Genomic DNA, 23,716 nt, shown 5'->3' with positions numbered 1-23,716 from the left:
AGGCCACCCACAACCCGCACACAGGCTCGGCCCCAGCCCTCCCACTGCCCCTGAGCCACAGGACCAGCGCCGTGAGTCGGATAAAGGAAAACTCGGAGGAAAACTTCTCCCTCCCTTCCCCTGCTTCATGTCCGTTATCCCTCTATAAGCCCACGGTTTCTCCCAGCTGGGGGCTGGGACTACGACTAAATCATCTGGCAGTAACAAGTGTTATCTTCTCCTTGCTGGTGATTTATTGACTGGCATTCAATGCTAAAATGTTTGTTTCCAAATTTGCTACACCACCCTGAAGTCCACTAGTTTTTAACCTACATATTAGCATTTGTTAGTGAAACACTAGAAAAGTCCACACAAAGCATGCAATAAAAAGTTATTTTGTACAGGTTTAGCAAACAATTATTTATTTTAAATTAGAACTTTGTTGTACATAGAGGAATCAAATGACAATCGGTAAGAAGTAAGGAGACAGGCTTCCAATTCAGAAACTGGAATTACAATTCCAATTTTTTTGCCTTAGAGTAACATAGTTTAAATACATCCATTGCAGCACATCCATGAACAAAACCATTATGAGAGTGACTGTATCAAGAGTGTTAGAATTCTATCTTGTTAATGCAGTTCATCAGACAATCTACAGCCACCTTCAAAAAGTTACACGAATGAGGAATAACACCAAAACCACTTCAAAGATCACAGTTGCTAAGAATTCTTCATTTCAGTTCAAATTCAGAACTTCAGTAGAGGGGAATCCAGATTTTCTTTGTTAACATCAGGGCTCAGAGTGATAAGAGGAGAACTCAAATCAATTAGCTGAAAGAAAACCAGAAAAATTTAGCTAATATTCAACTGTTGTGCATAGCTACTAGCAGCTATGATCTCTATTATTCTCAAGTACCTTTCTTGTTTAGGGTTCTTATTAGTATCTAGAGGACAAATACAGAAACACCACACTCAAGCTTTTGTATTCAGGTTTTTAAAAACACGCTCATTCTTGGACAAGCACAAGCTTCTCAAAAGGAGGTTATTGTCCATACTTAAAAACCTCAAAGCCTTTTCTAAGTTTCAGTACTGTGCATATTGTAGTGACAGTGCCATCCAGACAGGACACACCACTTCTGAACTCCTCTGAACGTGCACCCCAAAGTCAGAGTTCTGCAATACTCCTGACAAAATCTGAAAGGCCTGGTACTCAACAGAGCCCAACTACACCTTTTGTCAAAGGCTGCATCCTCACTGTCACCAGTACTCATCTGACAATGATCTAAAGGCATCTACCTTCAAGCCCCTAATGTACAAAAATGCTTGGAAAATTTAGAGCAGATTCAAACAGCACACATCTTCCAACTAAGGAGAGGATTTGGAGAGGAGCTAAACAGGAGAGGGATCCCTTCTTTTTTTGATTAAAATGAGCTGTTGCCAAGAAGTGAAAATGTGCAAGAAAGGTCAAACAAGAATAAGCATACCAACTCTGCTCAAGACAACATTCACTTCCTGCTTCAGAACAGTTTTATTCTATGACAACTGCTTTAAGAACCAAGTTCTTTCTGCATCCTCCTTCTCCGATTTGCAGATTGCTCACTGAGCTCTAGTTCAGAACACATTGTTTTTAAACATGATATTCTCTTAAGAGCACCTAATTACATCTATCATAGTGCAGATTGCTTACTGAGCTCTAGTTCAGAACACATTGTTTTTAAACATATTCTGTTAAGAGCACCTAATTACATCTATCATATTGAGCTAATATTAAATAATTCCTATAGTATTGTGGAACTGCTCTGAAGACAGGTGACATTTTTCTGCTAACATAACTTGCACCAGATGAGTTGAATAAAGCTTACCTTTATCTGCCCAGATAACACAGGCTTTGCAGAAGTAATCTTACTCACTTCAGGAGTATTGGAAAGGTCAATCAAAGGTCTACTTTCACATTCAGAAGTGTGTGGGAGGGATTCTTCTGCTCCAATATCTAGCAGTAAAGCCTTTAAAAAAAAATTGAGGTTTTCTCCCCTGTTCAGCAAGTTACCTTCATATACATTAAGGCAATCAATTTAGCTTATACATCTTTAATAATCACAGATCAGGCTTAATTTACAGCTTGGTATCTTTCATGCAGGGTTAATTGCACAGTGTAAAATCCTCAGCTTCTACTCTGGCTAGCATCACAGGGAAAATGCATTAAGGCAAAGCAAAAGAGATCCCTTGGGGCATAAAACAGTTTTTCACTTAAAAGTATAGTTAAGTTTAAAACAGAAGATTAGTAACCCTCTTAGTACTTAAATGATTTAACTACAATTACTGTACAATGTTATTTAGCCATATAAACTATTCTCTACAGCTTCACCCTCTAGTTATCCTTTTGTCCAGTTTAACTACCCCAAACATGGACTAAGCAGTTCTGAAACACACACACCATCAAGTAAGCTAACAAGGAACATACTGATAAATTAACATCAAGTAATTAATCCACATTATTCCAAACCTCAGTGTATGTAAATCAATAGCCACTTTGTCAGTTTAATATTTCAGAACAAAAACTTTAGTCCTTTCTTCTTAATGCCTGTGGAGTGCCAGCTTTCAACATGAAACCACTACATTCCTGAGAGAGGGGAAGTGTTCACTGAAGGAATTACTTGACACTGAAGTGTACTGTTAGATGGACTTTGGGGTTTAATCCTCCCTCACTGTATGCAGATTTGTGCTCCTTTTACGTGACTGAATTTATAGCTACAGCAGTGTTTTGGGTTTGGAGGGTGTTTCTGATCCCTGGAGGAGCTTTATGACTGCAACACAAACTGCCCTGCAATGTTACTTTTCTAACTGAAGCTACAAGGATTTCACAGTACTCTTCCAAAAGTGGAAATTAAATATACAATCTGCAAGTACTTGACAGAGCATTTGAGATGGGAGCACAATGGAAATACGGAACATATGATGTTCAGTGCTAAATATAGGCACTAGAGGGTGCACATGGTTACAGCCAGTTGGGCACCACAACATAAAAAAAGACATTGAGCTATTTGAGAGCATCTAGAGGAAGGCAGCAAGGATGGTGATGGGCCTGGAGGGGAAGCCTTACCAGGAGCAGCTGAGGGCACTTGGTCTGTTCAACCTGGAGAAGAGGTGATGAGGGAAGACCTTATTGTGGTCTTGAACATCCTCACCAGGGGAAGCAGAGGCGCAGGTACCAATCTCTTCATTCTCATGATCAGTGACAGGACTCAAGGAAACATCATGAAGCTGAGTCAGGGGAGGTTTAGATCAGGTTTTTCACTCAGAAGGTGGTTGGGCACTGGAACAGGCTCTCCAGGGAAGTGGTCACAGTACCAGCCTGACAGAGTTATCGAAGTGTTTAGTAGGATTCCTGGAGTGCCCTGTGCAGAGCCAGGAGCTGGACTTGATGGTTCTGATAGGTCCCTTCCAACTCAAAATATTTTATTATTTCATTATTCTAACATATTTTAACTTCATGTATACTGAAGTGGTTTCCCTACTTATCCCTTATCTTGAAATATCTCAAGCACTTAGTTTTGTAGGAAAATATATTGTCATTTCTTACCTCAGGTTGTTTCTCTTCAGCCACCTCATTTTGTATTCTAGCCAGCTCATTTTGTACTTCTGCCTCTTTTAATGCATTTTCTGCTCCTTCTGTAGCAGTTTTCTCTGGTGAGAAGTTAAGTACAAGAGGTAACACAGCTGGAGGAGACGTGTCATCTTCTGAAGATGTCTGTGTCTTACTCTCTTGTTTCTGTTTAGAGCTAGGGAAAAAAGCAACAGAGATAATTGAGTTCTTTAATCAGCATTAACTACTAAAGACAGAAAAGCCAATATCTAACCTCATTGTCTCCTTTTTTACCCCAAGCTTTAATGACCAAAAGGCTTCCCATATTTTTATCCAAATAAATGCTAGTTACCCACAAAATACAAAATACTTCACTCCACAGAAAAAGTATAGCCTACTCATGAAAAAAAAGAAGGGATGATGAAGAATTTAATCTTACTTGACATTTCCATCCAGCCTAGACAGAAATACCTTGTGTGAAGTTGTTTTTTTCTAAACTTGGAACAGCTAGCAAAGAGGCATTGATTTTGTGTATCACTAAGCAGACAACTTCAGTCCCTGCTGAAAGAAAGCACTGACACTGGCTGGAGGACCAGGGGCTGCAATCTGATTACTATGATAAAGTCACTGTAGACAGAATAATTGTTTCCTTCAGAGGAAACACTATTTGAGACATTTGGCCTAAGTAACATGACACAGTTTTTTAGCCATGAATGATTCCTACTGTAATACAGCTCCTCTCCACCAGCCACAAAACAAGCCTGCATACACATACACGGCTCTTATCAGAAGATGCTGGGTGGATAATATGAAGAAGGCAACACCACTTCCACAGGGGAAAAAAAAAAGGTAATTAAAACATAAGTAAAACTACTCAGAAAATAATGTTCAAGTCAACAAAATCCTTGACTTTTTGACTGGTGCTTTAGAAAGTGTCATTTTATGGACAACTGGCAACAACATAAAACAAAAGTTAAAAGTAATATGCATTTTAATCAGCTATTTCTCTTCATCAGAAGGCAACAGCCAAACAACACCAGAGCATCAGACACAAGTCTTAAATTTTTACCTTGTTCAAGAAATACAATTTCCTATTAAAGCTGTAATTCTTTAGTGTTAGATATTGCCTCACCTCAGTATGGCTTATACCATTTTACCAGTTACAAGTCATAAGTTTTTATTAGGCCTACACAGCTTTTCTATGCTCAAATGGTTTATTCTACCATTAACAGAGGCCCTTGAAACCCATGAGTCATCACTTGAGTTCACTAAGAGGCAGTTTGCCTACAATACTCATGTAAAACATGGAGATTTCATTTCATACATGGAGATCTCTGTCTTACCCAGCTGTGAAAGTCTTTTTGGTAGAAAAGCTGAAGCTCTGCCGAAGAGATGCAGCACGTGGAGAAGTTGGCATTCTTGGAACAGTCCTAGGAGTCACTGCTGGGAACCCCGAGATCCGGCGCACAGGTGTAGGCAGGCCAGACCGCCGCACGCTGGCCGGAGTCATGGGGGCAGACTTCTCAGGAAAACAAAAGCTCTGGAAGGCCTTATCTTCTGAGGCTTTCAGAGGAGTGCTGACTGCCATGGCACTAGGAGAGGAACACGCCTTAGCCAATACCTTCTAGAAACTGTTTGAATAATACTCTTCTACCAAACATCAGAAATCCATTTCCCTTTGGTCAGTAAGGGAACAGTAGTCACCTTAAGGTTGATAATCACAGCATAGTAAGGGCTTTACTCAACCAGAATTCTTTTATTAACTATTTTAGTCTGTTTAGCACTGCAAAGAAACCTCTTCTGAATAGAGTGGGAGGGTTATTTGGTTTAGTTTGGGGTTTTGATTTGTTTAAATCAGTTCCAACAGGCATCAACATGTCTAACTTGGCAGTCTCAAGGGACAATGAAGTTAGAACTTCTCAAAGACTTGTGACACCCAACCATGTTGCATGCTAAGGATGCCTCAGTGCATTTGATTTTCAGTGAAGCCCTACCTTCCAGGTGTGCCACAAAATGTTAATCCAAGAGATGGTGTTGCTTTTGGTGCCAACTTGCTTGGTGTTGCATCTAAAGAGAAAGTTTTTGTTAATTGCTATCAGATTCATATTTATTTCTTTTATAGCAGTTATCTTTCAGTTAAATGTGGACAGAAGTGTAATGAAACAAGTAACAAGCCTTCAGGGCAACATTTACTTTTAATAACCAAAGTAGAAGACAGGTCATACAAAGTATGTGCTTACCTTGAGTCTTCACAGGAGCCTTAGTCTGACTTGTAGAAACAGACAAAACTCTGGCCTTGGGCTTTGGACACAGGCTTCCTTTTGTTGAACTCCCATCTTTATTCTGTTGACATAGCTGCTGCAGGCTGGAAACAGAGCTTGGTCTCCGAATTCCACTGCCTGCAGCCTCAGATGATGCTGCAGAAGCTGAAGATTTAGCCAGGCTTATGGCACTAGGTATTTTGGGAGTACTAGCTGATCTCACTTGCTTCCTGGATTTCTCAGTATTGGCAGCCTGCAGAGATGACACTGTGGTAGGTCTGACAAGGGCCAGCCTGCTTGTGCTAGAGGAAACCTTAGAGCCACTCACACCAGCTTTTGATGACATGTTTGATTTTCCTGAAATAGAAAGTTGTACTCCTATAGGTTTTGACTAGGCAGAATAATTACACTAACACAGGAAAGAAAAACAGTTCAAGTTTAAGGAGAATATACACAACTACTGAAAATTTATTCCTCAAATTCTTTGGCAATTTTATTTTATAGTCTTCTCATCAAATTCCTGAATTACTGCAACCAAGTGAAAGAATATTCTTCAAGGAATGCCAGAACAGGTTGCAGATTCAAATTACTTCCAGCACTGACTCCCAGCAGAGCTGGCCCTGTTCCCTTCAGCAGCCTTTCAAAGAGGTCAGTTGGAGTTACACTGATTAACACCACAGGCTAAACTATTTCTAAATAAATGCTAAATTTCTGTGAAGTTCTTACTTTTAGCCTGCAGGTTACTTTCATTAACAGGATGAATCTTGCTTAGACAGTTCTATTGCATAAAATAGTTCATACTAAGTTTTAATAATAGTTATTAATCTCCCAGAAAGAAGGTACAAAATAAAAATTGGCTCAAACTTGGTGTTTTGATAGATGCACAAGAACTGTAGCCCTCACATCTGTCAGTACTTCTAAGAGACTATTTTCCTGTCCTTTGAGGCTTACCAAAATGGTTAAATGCATGGTCTCAACACAGTACAAGTCTCTTGGCTGTGTTATCTCCCTAAAGGTGTTTTTCCCATGAGAAAAGCTCATCCTTTATTTACCCTTACAGACCCATGGAATAATGCCTCCCATCTTCTTTCCAAATTTCAGTTGTTTTGGTGTTTTGTTTTTTAATTCCAGTCAGACAAGCTCAGAGCATTCAGAAGCTCATGTTCTTGGCTCTAATAGAGGAGGTCATGCATAAAGGAAAGAATTCCTGGAGCATTGATTCCTTTCTAGCTCTGTCAGATGCTCACATGTAGGCATCAGGTTTGTATGAATCTAGTCAATCTACAAATTATGTATATCTAACATTTATCTTTAGTCCACAGGGATTTACTGGGCTAGCCTAGAAATTTTTATTCTCCATACAAAACACTTCTTAGAGCTTGAATGTACTGAGTACCATTAAAACATTTCCAAATCCAAAGTCCAGAAAATGCTTAGCTATTTCAATATTTATTTGTGACACAAATCTGTAGTAAGAGCAATTACCTTTTATGCCTATAGGAGAAATTGGTAAACTTGAATTAAGACTTGAGTTCATGCTGGAAACTGTTGATGAAGATGATGATGATGTAGCCTTCCTTGGGAGACCACTGGCAACACGAGGACATTTCAGATATGTCATCTTCCTTAAGCCAGGCTGAATCAAAAGAAAAAAAAAAAAGAAAGCCCTGTTTAACACATTATTTTGTCATTACTGGTCTTGGTATTGTTACTTTTTACTTGTGAATTTTAGAGGAGTTCTTTAACTCAGATCACATTTTAAGAAGTGAATTTTCTTAGAGACAGATCATTGTGTCTGGATTATTATACAGAAGTGAAACATCAGATCTAGGAGGCAAAGAGCTATTTTATTCCTGCCACAAACCTAAGTATGGACTTAAAGGAAGTAGACAACAAAAAGAGTCAGCCCAAGCACCAGAATGTCAGAGTCCTATTATTTCTACAGGTGATGGTTCTTGAGAGGTCCCTGCCACATCTTCAGTAAAATCTGTAATACATACTAGAACCTATGCTAGAAAAAGCAATAAAATCCAAAAGATATTCTATGAAAAGACTGGGATTGGTGCTCACAAGGTCCCTAACACAACTATTTCCTTGCTATCCCAGGATACATTCCCATGGACAAGGATTAAAACCACTTTTACACATTAAGTATAAAATTACACATGAAGTGTAGCAGTGTAGTAATTTTACCAGCAACCCAGCAGTGTCAGAAACCAGTTAGAAGAGAAGCCAAGAATTATAGTATTCACAAAACCAGAATGCAAAAAGAAATTTACTTGCAAAAGAAAGGATAAGAAATTGACTTGCAAATGCTCTATACTGTCATAATAGACAAGTAACCAAATTGTTACTATACCATAGCACCTGCCCTCATTTTTTGTTCTGTATGTTTTCTGACTAATGATTTTAGGAGGTAGAGAAGCACCAGAAGATTAAAGTTTGCTTTTGAAAATAAAAGACAGGTTAAATATTCCTAAAGCACAGACTTCACTTGAAGAAAATGTTGCCCAGAACCTGACCTTACCTTGTCAATTGTCAACAAATTGCTTTTTCCAGAAGCAGATGATGGTTTTGCTATTGGCAGTTTGCCAGTTACCTTTGTATTTGTTTCCTTAGTTTCCTGCTCCTCTGACAGGGGCAAACTGGCATTTCTTGTAGGAGACACACAAATTTTAACAGGGCTTCTGTTAGGAGGAGCAGGAAGAGCTTGTGCTTTGCCATCTGACAGGAGTTTATGAGAGGCCTTCTGGAAACAAGGTGGCAGCTGACATGCCGGGCTATCCTGCACACAGTATGTGTCCCTTTTAACAGGCCTGGGAGTTACTTCTATGTTTTTGTTTCTCAGTATCTTCAGCTTTGACTTTGAGTCCTCCACAAATGTTTCTACAATCTTGTTTTCCTGTTCTTCTGATTGGCTTATTTTGGTCTCCTGGTCCTTGCTTCCAGTCTCTATTTGCAGTGCCAACAAATGAGCTTCTTTGAAAATTTCCACAAATTTCTCTCCTTGAAGTGGGCTCCACATGAGTTTATCATCAAAAGCAGACACAGACTTTTTTGCTTCAATACTGGCAGCAATACATCTTTCTTTGTGTCCCACAGGTCCAACAAAAACTTCATCTTCATTTCCACTACAAAGAAAAATAATTTAGCCCAGCACCTTACATGCACCCATTCTGAAGGGTTTACAGGACTTACATAACTTACCTTGTTGAAGAGAGTGAAAGGTCAAAATCAAACTTTTCATCAGTCAGAAGAGGAAAGTCTGAAACGATAAAAACGATTCTGTCACAGCATGGATTTGCAATGAAAATCATTGCATTATGCTTTGACAATTTAGTGAGTGATGTCAGCTGGCAAAAAGCTTTAGCTACCAAGTTTAAAATATTAAACTTAGGAAAACGTATTTTAGGTCAAAGAAATTTAAGGTACAATTGTGAACATGATCATGATTGTGAGATGCCCAAATATTGTGAAACAGCTTAATAGCAATTTCTAAGCAGCTGTAACAGCAACATGGAATGCAGCTTATCAGCAGCCTCCAATCAAAATAAATGAGAACACGTAATCTAGAGCTATGTGACAGTGCATTTGTTCCATCCATCAGTGCTTTTCTTTTTCAGGTTACCACAGAATAGTAGCAGGAGCCAGTGAAAAAGATCACTTTCCTCATTAGTTATATATACCCTAAATAAATCAGCAGCTGATGGACAAGGGAGGAGCTCAGATTAGACACATTAGATATACAGCAGACAGACGATGGCTACTGATCTGAGCTGGCCTAACCTACAACAGGGGATACACCACACAGAGAATAACTTCACATGTTCTCCACCTACCACTGGTTGTGCAAATATCCAGTTTTTCTTCCATCAAATGACTCAGGCTATGTACTGACATATCTTTTTTTTCTTCCATAGTACCTGGAAAAATATAGAAGTAGACATGCAAGAGGTTTAAAAAAACCCAAAAAAACCGAACAACAGGGTCACATATGTTGATGATACTGCTGAATTAGTGAGGAGGTAAATATTCATTTTGAAGACTCTCATATTTAGGGACTGCCACACAGAATGACAGAACAGTGAGTGCTGGATGAGACCTCTGACGATCATCTAGTCCAACCCCATATCCAGAGAGGGTCATGATATGTATATCTATATATATATGTATCAATCCCATATATATAGGGCCTGTGTAGTCTGGAGCAGACTGGAGGAATGCCTCCAAGGGGGTGAGGAATATCTCCAGAGAGGGAGATTTCATGACCTCCCCGGACAGCCTATTCCGGTGTTCTGCCACCCTCCTATTCACGCTGAAATGAAGCTTCCTGTGGATTAGCTCAATCTAGTATTGCTACTCATCCTGTCGCTGGGCACCACCGAGAAGGTGGTTTATGGGGTGCCACACAGTTCACCATCCCGCCGACCGCCCCACCTCAGCCGAGCTCGCACAGGTCCGCCCCCCCCTTCCCCGACGGGAAACGGGGAAAGGCCCCCGGGGCCCGGCCGGTTCCTCCTCGGCCGCCGCCGCCCCGCGCTCACCGCTCGCCCCTCACGGCCACCGCGCACGAGCCGCGCCGCGCGCCCGCCCGGGCTTGGAAAGCGCGCCCCGCCCACGTGACGCGCCCCGCGCGCCCTCATTGGCAGGTTCGAAAGGCTACACGGGCGTTTCCGGTGCATTCTGGGATTTGTAGTTAGCAGGGCCCCCAACGGCTGGGCTGCGCAGGCCGCTCCGGCCGTCCTCGGCCCTGGCGCGGCTCTGGCCGTGGTGTGTCACCCCCGCGGGCCGTTCTTGCTCGGCCCGGCTTGCCTGGCCTGCCTCGATAGCCGCGGTGGTGCCTCAGCAGGGTGTGGCATTGCCGAAGGTCTCGCATGAGGCCGTGCCAGCTGCGGCGCGGCCTGCGCACCCGTTCCTTTGGTTTCTGTGACACCTTTGCTGGATGTGGTTGTCCTGGTGGCTTAACTTTAGAAATGAAGCTTGGACATAAGAGGAATTTAATCACAGAAAGCATGGCTAGACATCGGAATGGGGTGCCCGGGGCGGTGGTGGAGTCATTGTCCCGGAGGTGTCCCAGGAAAGGCTGGATGTGGCACTCAGTGCCAGGTGTATTTGTCAGGGTGGCGTTCAGAGGTTGCACTCAGAGGTCTTTTCCAGCCTAACAGATTCTGTGGTGTCCCCTTCTGTGAAGGAGATATATATCTAATCCTAAAGTGGCATAAGGAATAATGAGATCCATGGATGCCAGTTCCAGCCACAGACTGTTATTATCAGTCCCATTAAAGCAGCCTGACTGTTAGAATAGTTTTAAAAGTAGAACCATGTTCATAAAAATACTAGGAAAACACCACTCTTCACATTTCTTCCAACATTTAATGCTGTGCAGTGCTTAGGGTTTTCTCTTCATGCATGCATGGTATGAGAAATCGAGTTCCAGTGATGTAATCTGTTCTAAGTATTTTTAGATTACTAAATCAACCAGCTGGAATTTATCAGCTGAATAAGAATAGTTAATCATAACCTGCAGATTTTCATGTAGATAAAATACTCTCTAATCCTCTCTCCAGCTGACCATTTGTCATTTTTTTTACCTTTCGTGGAGCCCCACAAGCAGTATGTATGTGACAGTATGTATGTATATAGCAAGTGTCCTATATATTGGCAAATATGCACAATAAATGGCTGGGACGGACGGGTTTCTGCTGAGTATTAACCTGCTCACCTCACACTTCTCCCTCCCTTGAAATGACCCAGTCCCTCCTGGCTGGCCGTGGTCACTTGCATGGGGAACTGTCCAGCTTAGTTGCTTGTAAAACAGGCCAGTCCTCATTGTTAAAGTTTCTGTCTTCCAGCACTTTACATCAGAATTTTCTACCTGTTCTCTTTGATGTTTTCCTCATTGCTCCTTGAATTACTCTTATGGATGTAACAATTTCAATTTATTGGTTTCTTTGACTTCTTTCTATTCAGTTTCATGTCATTATAATTCCTACCTAGTCTGTTTCACTTTTTTCTCTGTTTTCAAGACTTCATTTCCTTTTATAAAAGTAAATTCTTCATTTCCTCAAAGGAAATCTTGCAGTTTCAATTTTGGAAAGGTGTAATCCATTTCCCTGCACTTCATGTCATCCCATGCCATTTGATTGTTTTCCCTTTGTTGCAGATTTTTTTTTTTCTTTAAGTGTTTCATTTCATCAATTTCTTCTCTTGTCTTTTTGTTTGACTTCATTCCCTGATTTTGGGACTTTAGTAAATTTAATTTTGGAAATTTTGAGTCCTTTTTGCTGCACCTCACTTCATCCCAATCAATTTGGTTGGAGTCACTGCATTCCCAAATTGTCTTTTTTTTTTTTTTAATTGCATTTTATTTTATATTGCATTTCCCTTCTAGAGTGTTTGTTACACTTTCTTCTCTGTTTTCAAGATTTCATTGTTGAAATTTCTGAACCAAACTAAAAAAATGAAAATGGAATGGGACGATATGAAGCACAGGGAAAGGGACCAAACCTTGCTTGTTTGGTACTGTTGGTACTTGTTTGGTACTTGAATTGGCACAGTTTGAAATGGCGAGATTTTGAAATGAATGAAAATGAAACCTCAAAGTCAGCGAAAAAAGTGAAACAAACAGACTGGGGCAGGGTTATAATGGCAAGAAATTCAATGGTCAAAAATAAAGAAAATTCTGAAATAAAGCTATTGACATCAAGTGTGGGGAGGTGACATGAATTGCTCCTGTTTGCATGCCTTTTGTAGTTGCAATGTCCCTGAAGTCCTGAACTTTGTGCTTTTCTCAGCCCTGAGCCTGACCCTAACCCTAGGTGGAACAGTAAAAGCAGGCTGCCACTGAGGCTGAGGTGCTGAGCAGAAACCTGTGCAGGGAGCAGTGCTGGGGCAGTGCCCCCCTTGGCAGGCCTTTTGTAGTGGGAGTGTTCCTGGAGCAGAATACAGCTTTTATTGCTGCATCTATCCATGTTTATGTTATTTAAGAAAACCAAATCCAAGGGTCGTAACTGCCTGTATTCTCAGGATCAGGTCTGAAAAAACTACAACTGATACAAGTCAGTAATTCTTTACTGATGTCAGAATTCCTTCTTCCAAGTCATTGTAATATTTCTATTTTCCTATATTTAATATATTACTAATAATGAAGAATGAATCTTTGTCCTTGGTAGCTTCACTGGTTCCAGTGACACAGTTTTAGTCGCAAACTCAGTCTTAATTTTCTGGGGTGTAAGTGATTCTTCCAGGACATATTTGGAAATTACTAGTTGTTTTAGTAAAACTAAAGGAACCAGTTTTATTTATATAAAAACATAAATGCTGTAACCAGGACATATGTGAAGGAGAGGCAAAGGCCTTTAGAAATGCAGCAGAACTACAAGTTCAGATTTGTCTTAATAGCAATTATATGTGATAATAAGCTGAAAGTAACAGTAAAATGAGAAATACAGTTATTTTAAAGATGATGCAATAAAGTGTTTTGGGAAAGAAGGGTTTTGGTCTGTCTTTATAAGTTGCAAATTTAAATTTATTTGTTTACAAGCCCTACAGATCATTACAGGGGCATTGAATTGGTTATATTAAACCCACCATTAACCCAGCTGATCATGCAAGACCCAGCTTGGGAGAAACTGCATTGGCACAGCCTCTTGGTAATTAATGGCTCCAGGTGGGCACGGAATAATGGGATGTATGACTGTTACTAACCCTGGATATCAAAATGTGGATTTTTTGTGGTGACATATTGCTTATTGACTGCTTATTGAATGTGATCATATTATAAAAGTCAGTTTTTTTGAAAAGCTTCTGCTTTTTTAATAAAAAATATTTGAGTATTACAGCATATGTAAGTGATCATGGCTTGAAATTTCAGTCAAGGCAGTTTAAACCAAATTGCAGTTGTAGAAAGGAACTAAGTTTTACCCCAAAATAGCTTGTGATCTAATAGAAAGTAATTCTGTTACAGCTCATCCTGCATTTTTCATCACTACCACCCTCCATCTGTGCATTACTTGTGTTGTTATAAATTTGGCAACACTTCAGCAGCGAGCTACTGTTTATAACTAGAGATCCCAGCAGCTAAAAGAAGCCAGTCACTGGGATTACTCATAACTTGCCTTGTGAACTGCTCAAGGGAATTTCTTGAAGAACTGTGTCAAAATCAGCTTTAGAAACCATTAATTTGAGAGGTTTCATTGACACATAAGAAATGTTCTGAGATTACTGTTGGTCAAGTTGGTGGGCTTGGAAAGAAGATTCTTTTTGTTGGTACTGAGAGAAAATTTTCTCATTTTGTGCAACGAAACGAGAATAAGCTTTTTTCCTCTCTGCAAGAAGAAATCTGACGCAGTGGGAACTCAATCACCCAGCCACCATGAATGCTTGCAGAAGGTAAGCTGCATATACTGCATTCCCCTCAGGTAGGAATAGAAAAGCAAACTATTGCCAGAATATTCCTCTCGTGGTCTTCACATGATGCTCCCAAATGATCATGAACTGTGTTATTTGATTTGCAGCTACACATGACAGATTGCCCTGATAAAAATGTTAAATGTCTAATTCTGTAATTACCTTCTGTAAAAGCTCAAGGGCAGAACTTCTGGTTTATTGATTAATTCCCTTTTGGAGATTAAATTTCCTAGTCTTTCAGTTTTAACAAATCAGTTTTGACAGCTCTCTTCCAAGTGTGCCTAAGTATGTAATTTGTGGTTTAAAGTTTGTTTTTACTCATAAACTCTGTCTGTGCTGACATTTGTGGTAATCTCTACTCTTCTGTCACAGTAACAGCAGGAACACGTATGAACCAGACCTGCAATACATCTAATCCATCTCAGACCCTTCCTAACGAATGTGAAAATCACAAGCTAGTTAATCTCCTTCTGGCATTCCAGTTCAGATGTAATTGTGCACATTAAACACTTCTTTTCTCTTTAAAAAATTAAATTAAAAAAGGCAAAAGCAGCAGGAACAAGGACTTAGCACTGGGGCTTAGCAGGCAATTTTTGGTGAAGATCTGGAGGTCTGTTGCCATAGGTGAATACTTCTAGTTTCAAACCCTTTGGGAAAGGTGACAAAGCAATGTCAAATGTTACTGCAGAGAATCCTGCAGATATGCTTTATGTAGTTACTCCTGACTGGTATCTTTGCCTGATGAAAACCTTGACACAAGTCCCCTCTGCAAAGCAGAGAAAACATGCCAGAACAGGATGGGAAGATCACATGCTGTGCTTATCCCCATACATTAAAGCTTTGAAAACTGTAATTTTTTATTTGAACCCTGCCACTTTCATAATATTGCAAAATGAAAGGGTGTATTTTTTCTCTGATCTGTTATCAATAGTGAGGAGTAAGAACACTGTTTTTCCTCTGACAAGCCCATATCCAGTCACTGTGCCTGTCAGTGGGAGAGAAATACCAAATGGCTGGTAAATGTTTTGCATTTCCAATTATAGAAACTATTTTATTAGCTCCAGACAATCTGAAGAGCTCTTTCCCAAATCTAGTCAATGATTCAATGCACACTCTGGATTTCATTACAAACACTACACAAACACTAGGGAACTCTTAATAAAGAAGAATAATTTTTAACCTTGATCTTGCTTTTTGTTATGTCAGGATCCATTCTCTCCGTGCTCACAGACAGAAAACTAATGGAAACAGAAGTGAGAACTGGCACAGCACCTCTGGGTTCAACCACCAGCATGGAGATGATCTTGTTACAGTCCACACCCTTTACACAGTGATCATCATGATCCTTCTAGTGGCACTCTGGGGAGCCTGGTCAAGAAAGGACTCATCCTTATAGCAGCAATATTGGAACTTTCATTGTCAAATATTTAAAGAGGTATTTGTGTCAATTATTCATACTCAAGAGGTACAAAAAATGGTCCCAGCGTATTTCAGTTTACTTGAAACTGCTTAAATGCTTGCTACTTGTGGAAGCAAATCTATGAAGCAAACCATGTACAGAACATAATTTTGTGAATAACAGAGACCTGTTTGACCTGTACACATTTATATTACCCTCAGCCTTCATGTATATGAAACTTTAAGCATGATATTCTAGAAAGAAGAGTTCAACTTCTGTTTTATTGGTCAATATTTTTTATGTCCATCCCAGCTTTCCATTTGTGAACTTGCTAAGTCTCTACCTCTGCTAAGTTTGCCTGTCCCAATCCATGGTAAAACATGCACTGCAAGAAGGGAAATAATCTACTGTGTCACAACAAGATAGGAAAAAATAATCAGCAAGTCCAGCTATTCTGTTGGCAAAGGAAGATCACTGAGAAAGTGAAATTCTCATCTGCATTGCTGAAGAAAGTTTATATGGGACTTGCATCCATTCTCTTTAATTTATGTTAATGACTTTGTAAACTCAGGAATAAAATGATGAAATAAGCTGCTTTTGTGAATCCTTTGTCACAGAACCAGCTGGCTCAGTCTCCATCTTGTATGTATTTATCTGCAACCACCACTTGCTTTTCCATAATTCATTAACATCTCATGGCAGCACCAGCTCCTACATACACCAGCCCATCACTGATGGGGGGTGTTCCATACTCCCAGATTTTCAAGGAAGTAACCCCACTCAGACAACCTGCAAGTTTTCTCAACACAGAGCCATTTGGTAGTTTCTTTCAGGCTCTGTTGGTTGTCTACACCTGATGAGCACACATCAGTGGAGTGGCAGCTCTGAGGGACAGTGAGTGTTGGAGACAATAATCCAAGCCTTGGGAAATTAAACTCAGCTTAAACCCCAAATTTTAGCATTGCCTAAACTAATATACAGTATCCCAATTAAAAAAAAAACAAACAAACAACAAACCAACCAAACAAAAAAACCTCAAAAAACTCTGCAAGATATTTAGACATTTTACAGACTCAGATACACATTTGTAATTAGGTAGTACCTGCAGACAACACAATTCTTAAAGTATTGTGTACCCTATTTTGGAATCCATCCATAATCAGGAGGGGTATATAAACTGAAATGTCTCTGAGAAGAGCTCCAGGAGTGTTAACAAAGGTGAGTGTAGCACCAGAGACAGCAGAGTCAGCTCTCAGCAGGCAGTGAGGGGGTGGAGTTGGTGTTCCTCCATGGATGCTGCACTCTGCCAGCATTACCCCACCTGTGCAGACACCCTTGTGAAGACACCACCTCAGCCTGCTTTAAGTGGGAGCAGTGCTTTCATGATGCTCCCTAGAGAACAGCACACAAAGCAATACTTAAGGAAACAGATGATTAGCACATTAAATACATGGTCACAGAACATAGGGACCCAGCCATAAAACGTGTAGGATGAACATTACAAGTGAACACAAAAGGATGGGCCCTCCCTTGTCAATATATGTTTGAAGTACACCAGATGGGAGAGGGACCTACACATTCTGACAGCACCACAAAACCCCTGGTGATCAGGGTTGTGGGACAGGCAACAACCTCAGTGTGCTGGATGTCAAACACAAAATCTCAAATGCACCCCAGCAAGGGAAAAAAAAACCCTAGAACAATTGGCCACACATCATGATGTAGTATTTAATTTTTATTTTTATAAATTCTGCAGGTATAATGCCTCTGAAGCACTGGAGGTCCAAATAATATATTGAAAATACTTCAGTTCCCTCTTTCACCTTGTGATAGAGGAGATGAGGTATAAAAGTTTAGAAAAGACTGCTGCAGAACATTAAATGTGTTGAAAAGCATTTTTCTTAAAATTTTGCTTTCCTGGAAAACAGACTTAGTTGATTTAACAGTAACATTAGAGATCTAAATTAATTTTTAATGTGTTCAGAAAAACAACTGTATCTTTGCAGGGTGAACAAAATCTACTTTTATTACCAGTTTTTGTAAATAACTCATTCAACTTGGATAATGCAACTTCATCTCGTGAAAACCTGTGGTCTTGCAGGGGATAGTCTTCAATGCAAAGAGACTCAAATCATCTGCCTGACTGAATGACACTGGAGACTTCAGCTACCAAAATAATTTCCTGTAAATCCACCTAGGAAAACACCTAATTTGGGTCTCACGGTAGATTACAATTTAACTTATGTCAACAGTAACAAGCTATTTAATGTCTCTACACCAATGAAATAGGTGGAGAAGTAGAAACTGGGAACCCAAGTTTGGAACTTGTGTGTCAAAACTTTTATGCAGCAATCATTTTATTACTATTTCTCCTGTACTAAACAGACTGGACAGATGTTTTACACGTGTTCAAAAAAGGCAGTGGCTTAAGTAAGCCTTTCTGCTGTTATTTTAAACTAACAAAAACATTGTAGTTCAGCCAGTGAACCTTATGATATATTCTATGTACCAACTGGATATATTCCATGTACCTTCAGAAAAGGAAAACAAGTCTCTTATTTTCCATGGTCATTCTCACATGCTGATGTGACACGCTTTTGTTTTTAATGACTCAAATCCTTCCAAGCTCCATTTTTCACTACTGCCTCACATTTCCCTTTAGAGAGGATGATGCATTCTGTAAAGCCATCCTTAAAGCAAGACGTCAGCACAGCCGTTTGTCTCTAATCCTTTGATAAACCTTGTAATTCCCTTAGTACTTCGTAACTAAAATTTGCCATTGGTTTGGTTAGTAAGATGGTATTTGTACTTCTTTGTTTTAATTAAGGGAAGACTTAACTGAAATCATAATGCAAAACTGAAGCTGTACATTTCTGTATTGAACACAAACAAAACCAGGTCTATGTGTCAGTTCGCTGGTCTGTTTACTGGACAGGACAACATTTCAACTCTAAGACCCACCTCTCCTTCAAAATGTGTGTGTAAGAATGTAAGGCATTCTCTTCCAAAGATCTTTTAAGTATACAAATCATAATACATCAGAAAACATCAGGAAAAAAATGCAGACAGCTATAGTTTTATGCACATCTCAGAAAAACAGTACAGCATAAAAAAACCCAACAGTATGGATTTCTACTTAATTAGGACAGTAGTTAAACAGAATGCATGCATGTGATTAAATGATGCACATTCACAGCTGTTGCACCTGGTGACTACTGGAAATCAATAGTCCTCCTAGATCCCTTTGATGGCCTTTCCTAGCAGTGGTTCAAAAAACCAAGTTTTATGTCCTGTAAGAATACTATGTAAGCTCTATTGACAATTTAAGTGAATACAACCTATGATGCAAATTTGTCTGCGAATTCTGCACCTGTAACAAGGCCCTATGAGTTCAGCATCACCATGCATTAACCAGTGTCATGAAGTAAAAGTTCCTTATCCTTTAAAGCCAGCAATGGATGACATCAGACTATGAGGTGCATACACCACCACAGCATGATCCACACTGACCTTATTCTTCACTGTACACATCTCTGATGCCCCTGCTCCACACTGCCTCTGGCTGGCATGGCACCCCTCTGCCCCTTCCTGTCCTCAAACACTGGGCAGCAACTCTATCCCAGGAGCACAAAGAGAGAGATGTTGCTGATTGTTTATGGAAAATTTCCTCTTTCTAGACCATCAGAAATACTTGGGCTGTAAAGATGCCTTTTCTGGCAGTAATCTTGTTAAAAGGATATCATCCATTAGGTTGCCAAACAAACTAAAACAAATCAGGGCACAGTTAGTAAAAATGATTTACAATGTTTGAACTCTCTGTGGGACTACCAAAACATTTGACAAAAAGACAAAAGTAAGTACACATTTCCAAGCCTTTTGTTTAAGTTCAGCTTAAAGTACTGCCAACTCTCCCTTGTCAAGAAAAAAGACCAAAATGTCAATGGCAAATTGTGCTTGGCCTGCCCTCTGTGCTTAGAACACAGCTCAGGTTACCCTTGTGTCCAAGCCTGGTTAAAGCTCAGATGTCATCACACTACTCAGTACTGCTTCACTTCCTGTGAAATTTATTTCCACCTTTTCACAAAACATCTTTTGTTGACATTCTGCAAACAACACTATCCAATAAGGTGCCGATCTTTTCTTCCTGTGGAGTAACTTTGTACATCTGCAGAAAAAAAGAAAATCCCAATAAGGAAGAAAAAAATATTACACTGGCCTGCCCTCTGTGCTTAGAACACAGCTCAGGTTACCCTTGTGTCCAAGCCTGGTTAAAGCTCAGATGTCATCACACTACTCAGTACTGCTTCACTTCCTGTGAAATTTATTTCCACCTTTTCACAAAACATCTTTTGTTGACATTCTGCAAACAACACTATCCAATAAGGTGCCGATCTTTTCTTCCTGTGGAGTAACTTTGTACATCTGCAGAAAAAAAAAAATCCTAATAAGGAAGAAAAAAAACGATGACATACCTTCTAAAACTACATACACAAGAAAAGATTATTCCCCTCTCCCCCACTTTTATATTGGAAATTCCTTGTGACTGCAAGACAAAATTTGGACTGAAGCAAATTCTGAAACTGCAAGAATAAGGAAAACTACAAAACTTAATGAGAGCAGCACTTTTAGCTCCATATGTTAAATGCTATGATTTTCCAATTTTCTTCATATGTCTCCTATCAATACTGTGACAGACATGATAAGATGATTTAAGTTACTTGAATTTTATCACATGGGAGACGTATCTATTTAATATATCTATTTAGCATATGGTAATCTGTTAAGAGCATATATGCCCCAAGAAAGCTCCTAAGAGCTAATTATCCTGTTTTTAACCACTCCTACTGGGACTACAATGTACTTAAGTTTATGAAAATGCTCTGGACTGAATTTTTTAATTAAATTAATTTTTGCCTGAAAAACAGGAATCAAACGTTCTTGGATGATAAGCAGCAATCAGAAATTTACTTTTATGCTCTAATTCCCTGACAATATTAATAATTTGAAGACTTAAATTTTGTGATGTTAGGATGTGAGAACTAAAATTTGTTTCAACTAAAAAAATCTAAGAAATAATTAAGGGCTGCTTAAAACAAGTTTTCAGTTGTGCTAAAGAAATACAGATCCTAAGATATTTATGTCTGTTGATATTTAATCAGACAACTAAATAAACTGTCCCTTTTCTCCATGTCAGTCCTGTCTTTTGGCTACACACCTTTTTAACTTTGGCAGTGTCTGTTAGCTGGGGGAGTTCATCTAGGGAAACCTGCTGGCCTTCCACCTGAGATGCTATATCTGCCAGGTTTACATTCTTGTCTCCATCCACCACCAGCACAATGAGTACTGCTGTGTCACTGTCTGAAATGCCAAACTTTTTAAATGCATCTGAAATCTGAAAAAAGAGAAAAAAAATATGAGTCACTTTCTCACTACATATAAGGAACTTTTAAAGTTACTGTGTCAGATACACCAAGAGTATAAACTGACAGACATTTTACATTAATGGAATTCTGACAAGCTACAAACCATAACAGCATGTTAGTGTTATTAAAAATAACAATTAAAAACTTCTACTAGTAGCTACGTAGAGTGTTAAAGGAATACATTTACTTAGTTTGGCTGTGTGGATCTTAGCAAGCTTTTCTGGCAAAAAAGAAATTTTTTCAATAAATCTTACATTGTTGCTTGGTGAAAGGCTGAAAATAATTTCTGCATAGAGTGTTCTGGTCTTCATTTTACCTATCTTCTGTAGATGCACTGCTTTGTTGGCCGCCACAAGAATCTGAAAAGGATCTACAATCTGTAAAACAACAGAAAGAGTTATACAGAATTAACTTACTGTTTTGAAGTCTGAAAAAAATCCTGACCACTTCATTTTGATAGCCTAATTCTAACAAAAAAAAAAGACTAGATCCTGAAACTATGTATGGGTTAAATGGGAAAAAAGGCACCGAATAGTAGATTTTAGACAGCATGAATTAATTAGCACTAGAGTTTACACATGAGGCAGATTTAAACTCCACGAAGCAGGATGTGAAATTAATCAAAACAGTGGTTTTGGCCTCTGTTTCACAGAGTCGACCCCTTGCGCCGCGGGCACGGCAGTGAAATCACAGCAGGGCACTCGCGCCCGGCCCGCAGGACGCGCGGCGCGGCTCCCGTGGCCGCGGCTGCCACACGGGCCGGCCTGCCGGGCTCCCGGGAGCACGCACTCACCATGGCAGGGTTTATCAGCGCCCCGTCAATGGACCCTTCCATGGCCTTTTTCCGCAGAGCAGCGGCGTTCTTCACGTGCTGGAAGAGGAGCAGCGTGACGCTGCGCTCCGGGAACAGCTCCAGCCGGTGCGTGCGCTCCATCCGCCCGGGTATCGGCTGTATCGGCTGCCGGGCCCCTGGAAAACAGCGCTAACAACACGCGGCCACCCACACCAGGCGCTCAGCGCTTCCCACAGGCATCCCCCGTTTCCCGGCGCCGCGTCCCTTCCCGCCCGGCCCTGCCGCCCCTCCCCGGAAGGGCGGCCCCGGCGCGGCCGGCGCGGAGCCGGCATGGAGCGGGCCGAGGCCTACGGCTTCTCGGGCGCCATGAGCGGCGCCTTCCTGCTGTCGTGCCTGCTCTTCGCGGCCGTCAGCCGCCGGCAGCGCGGGCCCTACATGGACGAGGTGTTCCACATCCCGCAGGCGCAGGCCTATTGCCACGGCCGCTTCCTGCAGGTCAGGCAGGGGCTCGCCCTGGCAGCAGCACCGCGGGTTTTGTGCGGCTGTGGGAACGCGGGTTTTGTGGCGGCTGTCGGAACGCGGGTTCTGTGGCGGGTGGAGCAGCAGCCGGGCAGGGCAGGGGTCAGGACCCTCGGGGCAGCGGTGCCAGGGGCTGTGGGAGGCCGCGGGCCCAGCCGAGCGGCCGTGGCGCGGCTCCGTGACGCTGTGTGTCGCTTTGCAGTGGGACCCCATGATCACCACGCTGCCCGGCCTGTACCTGCTCTCGGTGGGAGCCGCGAAGCCCGCGGCGTGGCTGCTCGGCTGGACGGGCAGCGTGGTGTGCTCCGTGGGAATGCTCAGGTTCATCAATCTCCTCTTCAGTGCTGGGAACTTCTATTTGCTCTATTCACTTCTCTTCAAGATCCATCAGAAGAATAAGGTACGGTCAGAGTAAAGCAATGTAATGCACTCGTAGAAGCAACTTTGATGGCTTAGTGTATGCTCCCTTCACTGCATATGTGAGGTGTTCTCAGTTTTATGTAACTGCGAGTACCACCACCAGTTTGGCCAAGAGGGCACATTCCTATTCTCTAATTTATTTTAAATACTTTTTTTTCTCACACAAGGTGCAGTCCTCTAAAAATTCATTCTTGCACATAAATAGAAGGAGTCCTGTTGAAATAAAAGTTAGTAGATATGCAGACTTAATATCCAAAGGTCTGGATGCTCATGTCGTTGGAATTGCTTAAGGGTCCTCACAGAACTGGAACAGCAGCTCCTCAGCTGCTCTGTGAGCAGCCCGTGTCATTTAAGGGGATTTCTCATTTTTCAGCTGCAGGCACTTGCATTTGGCCTTGTTGAATTTCATCATATTTTCATTACCCCATTCCTCCAGTCTCTGTGGGTCACTCTGGATGTCACCTGTGCTCTTGAGCAAAGGGCCTGGTCCTGCTCATACAGTGTCAACTGCAAACTGGTGATAGTGTACTCTTGCTGCTTTCTTGTCTTTGATACAACCATTAAAGAGGACAGTCCCAGTACTGCTCCCTGTGGAACTTGGGTTGTTACTGTCCTTTGGGTAGAGTGTAACCAGTTCATCATCCAGCCGGTTTTTACCTGTCTAGCTGTCCCCTCATCCAGACTATAACAGTTCAGCTTGCATACAAGAATGCTGTGTATTTAAAAATCTGAAGCACCACCACTGGGTGGTATTCAGATTCAGTAAATAAATTGTTTTAGTGGTTAGTGGCCTATTTAAAATCCTGCCCATTAGTAAAGTAACTTTTTTGACTTTTAACCTTAAAACATTTTTTTTTTCTGTTCCCTGATAACTGAAGGATTCTTTTACTACAAAGAAAATTGGTGTATTTTCTTAGAGGTAATCTCTTC

The 23,716-nt window shown here is 40.8% G+C and overlaps 3 protein-coding genes and 1 long non-coding RNA gene across 10 annotated transcripts in view; 2 read left to right on the top strand and 2 right to left on the bottom strand.

Annotated features, from left to right (window-relative positions):
• Nucleotides 1–373: 373 nt before the first annotated feature.
• On the bottom strand, nt 374–10,431 carry GTSE1 (G2 and S-phase expressed 1). Of its 3 annotated transcripts, none has more exons than XM_039726654.1 (11): nt 10,368–10,431; nt 9,663–9,746; nt 9,031–9,088; nt 8,351–8,954; nt 7,309–7,459; nt 5,803–6,180; nt 5,557–5,629; nt 4,906–5,154; nt 3,560–3,758; nt 1,842–1,982; nt 374–810 (listed from the first exon to the last, which is right to left on the bottom strand). In XM_039726654.1, the coding sequence occupies exons 2-11, from the start codon at nt 9,739–9,741 to the stop codon at nt 727–729; spliced, it is 2,016 nt and encodes a 671-aa protein (XP_039582588.1). In that variant the 5' UTR covers nt 9,742–9,746; nt 10,368–10,431; the 3' UTR covers nt 374–726. The 3 variants fall into 3 exon arrangements, with proteins under 3 accessions (XP_039582588.1, XP_039582590.1, XP_039582589.1); XM_039726656.1 differs by having other exon boundaries at nt 8,423–8,954; XM_039726655.1 differs by having other exon boundaries at nt 10,261–10,383.
• Nucleotides 10,432–13,805: 3,374 nt separating this feature from the next.
• On the top strand, nt 13,806–16,221 carry LOC120510661. The gene is made up of 2 exons (XR_005629544.1): nt 13,806–14,214; nt 15,439–16,221. It is a non-coding gene; the product is annotated as an uncharacterized LOC120510661 (long non-coding RNA).
• A 3,713-nt stretch (nt 16,222–19,934) lies between these two features.
• TPRKB (TP53RK binding protein) lies at nt 19,935–22,130 on the bottom strand. The gene is made up of 4 exons (XM_039726664.1): nt 21,848–22,130; nt 21,309–21,431; nt 20,847–21,023; nt 19,935–20,053 (listed from the first exon to the last, which is right to left on the bottom strand). The coding sequence occupies exons 1-4, from the start codon at nt 21,986–21,988 to the stop codon at nt 19,967–19,969; spliced, it is 528 nt and encodes a 175-aa protein (XP_039582598.1). The 5' UTR covers nt 21,989–22,130; the 3' UTR covers nt 19,935–19,966.
• Nucleotides 22,038–23,716, top strand: part of LOC120510659 (putative Dol-P-Glc:Glc(2)Man(9)GlcNAc(2)-PP-Dol alpha-1,2-glucosyltransferase) — a 47,860-nt gene continuing 46,181 nt past the window's right edge. For 4 of the 5 annotated variants that reach the window (XR_005629543.1, XM_039726663.1, XM_039726661.1 and 1 more), the window contains exons 1-2: nt 22,038–22,342; nt 22,569–22,766. Coding sequence is in view for 4 of the 5 variants with exons in the window: in XM_039726663.1 (XP_039582597.1) it covers nt 22,178–22,342; nt 22,569–22,766 (363 nt within the window). In the remaining variant the exon portion in view is untranslated. The remainder of the gene's footprint in view (nt 22,343–22,568; nt 22,767–23,716) is intronic. The other variant, XM_039726660.1, reaches the window with a different exon arrangement.

This window comes from Passer montanus, unplaced genomic scaffold, assembly GCF_014805655.1.
Source record: "Passer montanus isolate IOZ18808 unplaced genomic scaffold, ASM1480565v1 scaffold6, whole genome shotgun sequence".
NCBI lineage: Eukaryota > Metazoa > Chordata > Aves > Passeriformes > Passeridae > Passer > Passer montanus.
The sequence above is the reverse complement of the archived record's forward strand: the minus strand, read 5'-3'. Positions and strand labels throughout refer to the sequence as shown.